The sequence below is a fragment of the Amphibalanus amphitrite genome, unplaced genomic scaffold (genome assembly GCF_019059575.1).
Source record: "Amphibalanus amphitrite isolate SeventyFive unplaced genomic scaffold, NRLGWU_Aamphi_draft 001119F_arrow, whole genome shotgun sequence".
In the NCBI taxonomy this organism is placed as follows: Eukaryota; Metazoa; Arthropoda; class Thecostraca; order Balanomorpha; family Balanidae; genus Amphibalanus; species Amphibalanus amphitrite.
Window position 1 is genome coordinate 197,711 of NW_024882613.1, and position 10,684 is coordinate 208,394.

General features: G+C 46.2%; 1 protein-coding gene across 1 annotated transcript; it reads right to left on the bottom strand.

Moving 5' to 3' along the window:
• Positions 1-2,763: 2,763 nt before the first annotated feature.
• On the bottom strand, positions 2,764-8,453 carry LOC122370289. Its single transcript, XM_043345756.1, has 6 exons — positions 8,445-8,453; positions 6,132-6,274; positions 4,801-4,929; positions 4,370-4,515; positions 3,831-3,937; positions 2,764-3,375 (listed from the first exon to the last, which is right to left on the bottom strand). Exons 1-6 carry the CDS (start codon positions 8,451-8,453, stop codon positions 3,265-3,267), a joined length of 645 nt encoding a protein of 214 aa, XP_043201691.1. The 3' UTR covers positions 2,764-3,264.
• Positions 8,454-10,684: the final 2,231 nt, after the last annotated feature.

Genomic DNA, 10,684 nt, shown 5'->3' on the forward strand with positions numbered 1-10,684 from the left:
GCTAGTCCCACATAGATATTGCGGCAACTGCCCCAGGCGACGGGCGAGGCAGGTGTTTAAAACGGGCCGCGTAGACTCGTAGTACGCTGGCGAAATACGGCAGGTAGTTAATTGCCGAGTGTCATATTGCAAGTAACGCCTGTTACGCAAGCCGGCCAGGTGTCCCTGAAGTGAATGGGTGCGAGCGATGGCTTGTATTCATTCATGGCCATAGTACAATGTGAATATACATTTTTATCACTCTTTCGTTATTTATATTTTCTGGCTTAGATTGTCAGGAAAGCTCCTGACTGAATTTCTTCCCAATTGTATTTTTATCAGTCGACTGAATAACTGCTACCATGGTTTGCAGAAAATAAATCATTTATTCACATATCATCTCGGCTTGATCGAATGTTTAGTCGACTCACCCATATGTAATGGTGACTATGAACCACATGTCACCAATGTAGGACCTTAGCCATTCACAAGTTTTGATTCAAGCAAAACAGGTCACTAGCATACAAAATAATGCCCCTATGGCCGCATCAACGAACATTCCCGTCTGTTTGAGTTCTCAAATAAACTGTACTGTAGGGGTCAACCGTTTAAAATCGCATCGAACCTCTTCCCAGCAGTAACTGCCGTTTGGTGCAAAGTGCACAGTGCACAATGCACACTATGGCAATCAGCGCACTCGTTAAACAATTTTACGAGCAATGCAACTACATCTAATTTATATGCAAAATAAGTGGCAAATTTGTGACCGTGATTCCTCTGATTCGGTAAGCTAAAATAAGAAATTGCATCATGCCGCTAAGTCACGAAGCCGCATATCAAAATGCCAGCATCAGAGGACTTCATGAGCGCATCAGTGCCAATATAACATGGCCAGCGGTTCGTCCAATTGTCGTCTTCCTTCCGAGGCACGCGTTGTACATTTTTAGGCTACGTGACGCAGCTGGTCCAGAGCCCTCATCCACAGGTGTTCCCTCGATACTGGCTGGCCGCCTATCAGCTGTGGCGCTATTGACGCGTCAGATAGCCATGTTTGGTGGATATCACCTGGATGGCAATTAAAAGGGGGCCGTGCTATATGGAACGTGAGGCGAGAACACTTGGAAAAATATGCTTTGACGAAATACATTGAAATTCAACGGGTAGCGAATGAGATCAATAAGAATTGTATTTAATGAGTCACATCACATAAGAGCTAATTCGAAGCGTAATTTCACCATCAGCCTCAGCCCTCATCCCACAGCATACATATCGAAAAATCATTCATCCTTGAGGCATGTACCATCTGAATCCATCCCATAATCTGTTTGTTACGTGATAATTACACGTCACATCTGCTCCATTAGACAGTCCACTTATCTTTTTCGTCGATAAGTATGCAATTCTATTGTTGCAAAAAAAAAAACTATGCGATATACCAAGAGTTTATTGCGATCAAAACAGCAGACAATAAGATGATCCGAGCAGTTGCATGGATGGCATTGTGTCCTGTAAAACATTAGACATTATGCTACAATGCAAATATTTGGTATTATACATTTATTTCATAATTTAACGCAATATCACAATGATAAGGAACGCCATGCCCATGATGCATCAACCATCTTATTTATATCAACGATGTTATCGCGCATATTCGCATTGATTTATTGCTAAATTATTAAGCGGTGTAAGCACACGTTAAAATGCTGGTATAGTTCTCACAAAAGACAAAATTGCAAAGCTTGCACATCCTCATAAAGTGGCCGTGTCATGTGTGAAACATAATGGCTTGATCATTGATGAGAACAAAAGACTTTCATTATAGCATATGCATATTTAACGCGACACATAAAGATATCACAGGTCCATTGCAATATCCTAATGCATAAGTGATGATGGCAATAAATATGTTATTTGTTAGCCATGAATCACAGACAATGAACATGTGCAATGTGCATTATAGCAGCGCTAGAAACGATGCACCTCAGGTCCAGTTTAATTCACCGATAGCATAGTCATTTATTTCAGAGCATAAAAGTCACCCCTACATCTCTTAGGTACCTAAGCACTTAAACACGGTAGGAGGAAGGTGCTTCTAAATGGCAAAATTCGTTTCGAAAGGCGTTCAATGAATCCCAAAAAGCATCCCAAAGCGACACAGCTAAGCACATGCATAGCAGCGTGGCTTGAGACCTGAATGGTAGAACTATATAGCAAGAATGATCAATAATGTACACATGGCGTTATTGCTTCACTTACACTTATAAATAAAACATTTATAAATAGAAGGCTTTTATACATCATTCCGAAAGATAATTAAAATCGGAGCATTGTTTTTGACTGCGAACCATACACAGTTACGTCACTGATTCATTTGGTTGTAGAAATAAAATGCGTCATCGCTTCTAAACGAATCGCCGAAGATTACATCGGTAAGTGTATATCATCGGTAAGCAACTCTCTACTCAGCCAGTTTTAACCCTGTGCCAATTATCACTCTGTGCATTGCAAACTGCACGCTCTAATAAAGTGCAAGCAGTGAGAAAATGTCGAAAAAGCAAACAGTCCGTCCAAGCACGAAGACGTATAAAGAACAACGCCTCGGAAAACCACATGATCCTTCAAAACACCGATCACGAAAAACAGCAAATCAAGCGCAACAACTGCTCATTGCGAAATATTGCGAAAAGGAACACCTTTTCTATTCTAAAAATATCACTTCTGCATTGCTGACAAGCCGAATCATCTTGCCGTTATTGTCTTTGCTTCGCGACGTTGTCGCATACATAGTTCGATCTCCACCGCTTATCTGATGCCACTAGTCACTTAACCGGTGGAATAGTCTGATGTCCCGTTTAGCGAAGGCATGTCATGTCCATCCACTGAAAAGATCGACTTCAGCTCACTTGAGATCCTGTGTAGCGGATCGATAAATTCGTCCCAGTGCATCACATCTAGTTCAGTAAACACTCTGTAAGTCTGCTTTGTAGCAGAATATCAGGCTGATGCCCAGAATTTCGTAACACCTCCAACACATTATCACAATATAGCACACCACGAGAGTCTCTGGAGTCAGTCACTAGAGGTTCAGTCGCTTTGAACACCAGCACGAATCCTCAGATAGCCCCGAGATTGGAATCCTTCCTGATCAATCTTCCTCTGATCCAATCCAGTCTGATCATCTGATAGCTCGAAATATAATAATTCACCGTGCAACAAGTCCATTTCTTGCCAAAACGGTGTATATCTTTCAGCTTCGAGGAACAATTTTCTCTTCTTTCGTCATCACTTGATGAGGTCATCGATTTCGTGTTCGATCTGTGACGAGGTGCTCTCCTTTCTTCGTGGTGTCAGAGGCCCCATTACGCTCCCTCGGGAGTGTGGTCGATCCAGACCCTGAAAGAAAACACACACGAATGTCTCAGTTTTTACTTGTGTCGATTTGTAACAGAGTTGATAATTCGGTTAGGTTCATGCTTAATCGTGTACCTTTATTGTGTACACTCTGACATCGAGTCTAGCTTCGCGTGTTTACTCGTCTTTGTCGGCTGACCTCAGAGTCTAGCCTCAAGGGCTCATCCGCTATTACAGATTGTCCTGGGCTACACCTGTAGGGGCTTATTCCCTACAGGTGAATGTCCGTCTCCGCCAAATGACCCGAAAGTCCGACTGTTCGTCGTCGGATCGTCCATCCCTGCCGATTGACCCAGGGTCTAACCCGGTGGTGGTGTGCCTGTCCGCCCTGCCAACTGACCTGGGGGTCTATTGTCTAATCCTATCCTTTCCTGCCAACTGACCTGGGGTTTAGCCCCCGCTGTCTATCGGTTCCTGCGACTGACCCTTGGACTGACCTGCGGGTCAAGCAGCACCTCTGCCGAGTTGGGGGCGGTGGCGCCGGAGCCGACACTCCTGCCGCCCCTGATGGGTGGCAGCACCGGCACGTGACTGGTGTCCCCATCTGTCGGAGAACGACACAAACAGTCGGTCAGGCCAGGTCACAGAGAAGACAGACACCGTCCCGGGTTCCATCATTTTCGATCCTCAGGACATTCAAATCATCCTCCGCACCGCAAATCCCCTGATCCGTGTTGAACGGTCACCTTTATCCGACATGGGTAATTCCACTTCAGGAGCAGGCCCGTAGCAGGGTGCGGTGACCGTCAGGGGGCTGGGTGGCCTGTCCATTCGGACGGGCTCAGCCCCGGCGACTCTCTAGGGTGTCGGCCCAGACCAATGTCTCCCCCTATATCCTATCATCCTTCCGGCTCTGAAATGGTCTTGTCAGACCGAAAGGGCCTAACCCAACAAAACAAAAAAGCATGCGTTATACGGCATTTCTGCTTTCTCGCATCCCAATCCTGTCCTCTTAGCGCTCCTCAACAGTACTTACCTGTATCAGTCTCCAGCACGGCGGCATCTGACTCCTCGCCGTCACTGATAAAGTTGGGGTGGACCGACGGGCGTGTCACAGCGCCGGCCGACTTGTGCACTCTGCTCGGCTTGGGACTGATCAGCTGAGATTCTTCCTCGTTGCCACTGTCGTGATTGAAGGTGGGGAATACATTACATTGAAAGGTGATGGAAATACGAGTACATTACACACCGGTGGCACACCTCTGATGACGAGGGGCAGCTTACACTGTACTGTACAGTTACAGTACAGTGCGTACAGTTACTCCCTTCCTCTCTCTCTCTCTCTCTCTCTCTCTCTCTCTCTCTCTCTCTCTCTCTCTCTCTCTCTCTCTCTCTCTCTCTCTCTCTCTCTCTCTCTCTCTTCCTTCCTTCTCCGTCTCTTTCCCTCTTCCTCCCTCCAATTCTTACCGACAGCAGCGGCAGCACCGACAGCACCGATAGGCGCTGATTGTGCAGGAGAATATCCGCAGCAGACAGAACAGCAGACCGGACCCGATCAGACTGGGGCCGATCAGCTTCAGCTCGTCCGTCTGAAACCTGCCGGTCAAATGCCGGATAGACAGTCGTCAGAGAAGTCGTTATGGTTTGAAAGTTTTATCTTCCACACTGGAGATTGACAGTACCTAACCTTTTGAATAATTGCCTATTGCCAACTGTTCGGTTACAACGACTACACAAGAAGTAGTTTCTGGTAGAAACACAGCTTTATAGATTATAATCTAATGATAATTATCATCTAATGAGTACCTTGTCACCGTGTCGCAATCGAGTTTAGGGTGTATTGATTGCATAAATTAGTGCAATTTTAAGTCTCCGATAGCCGATAACAAAGTCTCCGATAATTAGGTGAGTGGTCGTAACATGTTATGTGACATACAGGGTGATCGAAAAAAAGTGTCACCCCTAACTTAAAATCTACATAACTCGCGACTGGTAGGCCGGATGACTTCGCGCCAGGCAGCATCGGAAAAAGCAGGCAATTTCTTTTCAATTGAATGTATTCATGATTGTTTTCTATTCCAAATCATGTCCCCATGGGCTCAAAAACCAGTCAATGTGCGGCTTTCACGTGAAACGAAATTCACCGAACGGGATCGGACACCGCTGAACGAGAACAATGAGTATCGTAACTCAACATGACACACACCTTACACATTACACATGGAGTGTATGTTGTTCACTGCATACTGTTTCTCAGCTGACCTTAGACTCGTTTCTCAGCTAACTTTAGACAAGGAAGACCTTATCAGATCTTCCTTGCAAACATGCGGCCTCATTATTCATAAATTCGCCGGTAACTAGAGAAACATTGCGACAACCTGCACTACCGGATTATCAATTTTATGCAGCGGTAACCATGGAATAGTTAAGAAAAATGCTCACGTGAGCTGTCACGTGAGCTGTCAGATCAAAAAACTCTGTCAAAAGTACAAATTTGCACAACCAAACTTTTGAACACGCCAAATTGCGTCCTTAACATACTTTTTGAATAGCTACATCTTCGTTTGCGACATAAACCATGCATATTTACATCCATTCGAAAGGAAATTGTATGCGCTTTCCAATGCTGCCTGGCGCAAAGTCGTACGACCAACCAATCGCGAGTTATATGGCTTTTAAATTAGGGGTGACACTTTTTTCGATCACCCTGTATCTCCGCAAGCAAAAATCCATATCCCCGTGTACAATCTAAGAAGCTGCCTTTTATAATCTAATTTCGAAGCTCTATCATCTCTCACCCTCGTTCGCCGAGCCCGACGAACGTGATGATGAGTCCGATGGCGATCATGCCCAGGCCGACGTAAAGGACGATGTTGGCAGAGGAGGAGTTGGTGAAGCCGCCCTGGCCGTCCTTCTGCAGCGAGGCCTCCACGTCCTCCACCTGGGGAAGAGGGGTCAGAACTTGAGGTCAAGGAAGTCAAGTCAACGTTAAGTCAAGGAAGCCAGTAGCGGCGGAACACCTTCAATTAACCCTCGCCCGCACAGGGGGGGGGGGGGTTGCCCCCCCCCCAGGTAGTCTTTCTGCTCTGCAATCAACATTTGTAGAGCTAGAAGGCTGATTTTTTGTATAGCTGCTCCTCTATCCTTTCCTGATGTCCAATGAAAATTTCGAGTTTCTGTGATTTTTGGTTTCGGAGATATGACCTTGTTTTCAGGTCATGTCATGACCCAAATGGCCAATTCTCAACATCTTGCGTTTGCCATGGGTCTTGTGAGCTTTTGACACCCTGATTTCGGCCTTTTTTGCCAGTCTTACCTCCCACCTATCATGGAACATGTTGTTCGACGAGGTACAGGGGTCAAGGTCAGGGTCAAGGTTAACCTAGGTCATCTAAGATAATTGCGTTTTAGGCAAGCTGAATTTACTTTTTGTGAAGTTTTTGACTGCATTTTTGGTAAAAGCTTCTCAGATCATGATTTCATGTAATATGGACCCAAAAACAATCGGTGCACACATCAGTATACAGACAGACACACACAGACATACAAACACATATGATTGACCTTGACCTAACTTGACCTGAAATGACCTCAGCAGCAAAAAATCTGGTCGGGTAGTGTGACACAGAGGTTCTAGCTGGCTTGGCACCAGAAAACAGCATCGTCATCGGTATTTGATAAGCAGCGCACTTGATATCCAACGGTGACCCAAAACAGCAACATTTTTTAGTTTGACCTGACCTGGAAGGTCAATGACTGACCTGAGAAGGTAAAACTGGGTATCATTGGATTCCTCTCTTCCCAAAGAATCTTTTTGGTCTTTACCGCTAAGCTCTATCTCCAACAGGAACGAAATGCGCGGGGGGGTGGCAACCACCCCCCATGTGCCTTCTAGGATGGGAAAATGGCATGTGCGGGCGAGGGTTAACCCTCGCATGTGTAGGGGGGGGGGGGGTCGGATGGACCCCCCATGGTTTTTCGCGAATAACTCGCGTAAAAAGCGGCCGATCGCGACGAAACTTTCAGTATCCTCTCATTGATCAATTTTACACCTACCCGGAGAATTTCATGACCCTGACCCAAATGACCTTTGACCTGTGACTCTTTTCCGAGACCATGTTTGGCCGGAATCGCGATTCCGCGTATGTCGGCTCGCATTAGCCGCGCGTTTGCAAGCTTTTCGTGGTTTCAAACGTTCAAACATGTAATTTGATGTTGCTCCCATGCATTAGAATGGGTGTCAAGGTCACCTGAAGGTCAGGTCAGGTCATTGACCTTTGGTGACCTCGGGTGACCTCGGTTCACTTTTTCGAGTTTTACATGTTTCTAGGCTAGTTTTTGGAGCTGAATTCGAATTTAGCAACCATTTGAACATTACGAAGTAGTTTTGGTGCCTTCGTAACATGTTACGAAGCTGTCAGAGGCGGTTGACACGTACTACGAATACCCGTCACAACCCCTACTGGTTGACATGACCTGACCTGACCCGACCTGGTCTAAATGCTTAAAGACATCATCTGTGATCAAAACTAACACGATATTCGTGATCAGCACCCCGAAAAACCCCTTTGCAGCCACACTTTACGACTTTCTAATAGGTCCCGATTTTCCCGACTTTGGGTCATTGACCTGACCTGGAAGGTCAACCAATGACCTAGGACCTTAAAATTGGGTATCATCGGCTTCCTCTCGTCACGGGCAACACGCTCGTTTTTTCTGCGAAGCTCTAGCTCGATCAGGGCCAAACGGCAAGGGGGGGTCCAACCGACCCCCCCCCCTACACATTAGAAGCTGGCAAACGCCGCACACATGCGAGGGTTAAAGGGGGCACTGCCGACTTCTGGTCCCATTCTTTCCATGCAACGCCCGTAGGGCTAATGTTAAAATGCCAAAAAATCCAGGAGGGGCACGGTGCCCCGGTCCCCCCCCGTTCCGCCGCCTATGAAGGAAGCCTTTGCCTGGGGAGAACGGTCCAAAATAAGAGGTGTGGGGCAGAAGTCTCTTTCATATCTGCTACCTAAGGGGAAGGGGAAGGGATTAGTCATGTCTCTAAACCATTCAACTAGGGGCAAGGGCCAGACGTAAGAAACAGACGTCACGGATACCGTTACCGCATGCATCCATTCCTCAATCTACATAATTCTAGGAGATAAGGGCAGATATGTACGTCTCAAAGCTTACTGATTAGACGAGACAAAAGGTGAGGGGCAAAAGAAGAGAAGCCAGCCTCCACTTTTACCTTGGGGAAAAGTACGAATTTTACGAAACCTGTCATCACATTTCTTACTCTCCGGCAATCGTCTTTGCTGTTTATTCACCCATCATTGTCACAACTCATCATTTCCTGTTAGCTGTCGGTAACTCGGAAGCTCATCTTCCATCTAGCTTCTTTACTAAGTCGATACCACCCTTCGTCTCTCTTACCTGGTTTTTGCGCAGCCAGCGTCGGTGCGCTGCCGTCGCCAGTGTTTTGTACTCCCGAACCTCGCCGGTCGCGCCAGGGCCTCGCTCCAGCTCTCCTTCCCATGCAGGCTTTCCGTTGGGTACCTGAGAAACGGGCATCGATTTTAGGAGACGCACTGAGAATGAATGTTTTCTAGCACCTGGGCAAGGAAAGAGAAAGAGACAGCTTACGGGGGGGGGGGGGGCTTATGATTTGCTACATTACTCATCACTGCAAGTATGAGACCGAACTGCTGATCTGAATATTCTTCTGGTTCAAAAGCTACGTTACGAGTAAAGTTGACAAAGCACTGAGCAGAAATATCATTGTGTCGCGATTAAATTCACACTGCACTGCACCTGAATCTGAACGATGTGATGCGAAAATATACTCTATGGCATTGCTATTAAATCCGTGAAATCCGTGTATGTATATTGCATAATCAACTCGTATTCAACATGCACAGTAGCTAGAGGAAGACATTCCGGATAGAAAATGCCACAATCGGCATAAATACAAACCGAACGCTACCTGCAGATTTAATAAATTGCTGTGAAATGAAACGGGTCTAACGGATGGATCGGAAATTTTATACAAGTCGAAGAGCTGGGCATGGGCATCATTAGCCCAAGTGGGAGTACTGTTAGTTTGAGCACGACACACAAAAGTCTATTTTATTTTACGTGTCTGGCCATTTCAAACCATGGCCAGCACGTAGAGAAAGCTGTTAAGCATGCTGGAATTCGACGTTTGAGCTTGATTAACCCGCGCCCTGCTGGGGGGGGGGGTGTTTGAACACCCCCCTTGTGGTTTTTCGCGAATATCTCAAAAACGGCGGCGCGGAGCGCCGCCGTTTTTGGTACACCTTATCATACATCAATTCTACACATGTTGTGAAAATTTCAGACCAAGGTCATTCAAGGTCAGGTCACCAGGTCACTTGAAGTGCCTCACTCATAAAAAGTTTCAATGTCTGTCATAGCTACACCGAGTGACGATCGCTTTGAAACTTTCAGCGATTGCTAAGAGCAATAGCATGTACAAAATGTATATCTCAGAATTTTGATATCGATGACCTAAGGTCAGGTCAATTTTGCGACCTCCCCATTATAAGTCAATGGGAGAAAATTGAAATGCGCCTCTTTTGGACGAAAGACATTATAAACACTCCCAAACACCGAATTACAAGTGGTTTAGACACACTGAACATGAAAATGGTGTCCGGGACCCTTGTTTATGCCCTGAGGTCATCTTAGGTCACGAATGGTATCTAACAGTTTTTCGCAAATAACTTTTGATAGAGGCATGCTAGAGCGATGAAAACGCCTTAGATGTGTTCATCTCGACGATACGGATCGACTGATATGCAACATGACCCTTTCCGGTCAGGTCATGACCTTGACCTGAGGTCAAATTTTCAAGTTGACCTTTCAAGGTCAAGTTATAGTTCATTCGATGCGTCTCGACGAGAGGAACACGATGCCGGAAAGTAAGCTCGTACAGGTCTTGGGTCAAAAGTTATTGCAGAAAAACTGTTTCCGAAAAAATCGGCTTTTTGCAGTTTTTGCCCCCTGCAGGCAAAACCGTTGACGTTAGGTCAAATCTGAGAGAATTGCTCAGAAAGGGCGTTAATAGGGCTATCGAATGCGCTTTTCCGCGGCGCTGTAGCTCTATTGGTTCCCGAGTTATGCGTTGGCTTCTTGGAAATTTTCGACATTCGACCTGGAAATCGGCGAAATTTTGCCTTCAATGACCTCTGGTGACCTGACCTTTGACCTGACCAAAAAATTGACCGAAGTGATTTCGTCATTATTTTTGACGCTCTTTCGAACGCCGCCTTCCGCGTATCGCTACGTAGCCCAGGAGCCGAGTTAGAAGGGGGGTGTTCAAACACCCCCCCCCCCCAGG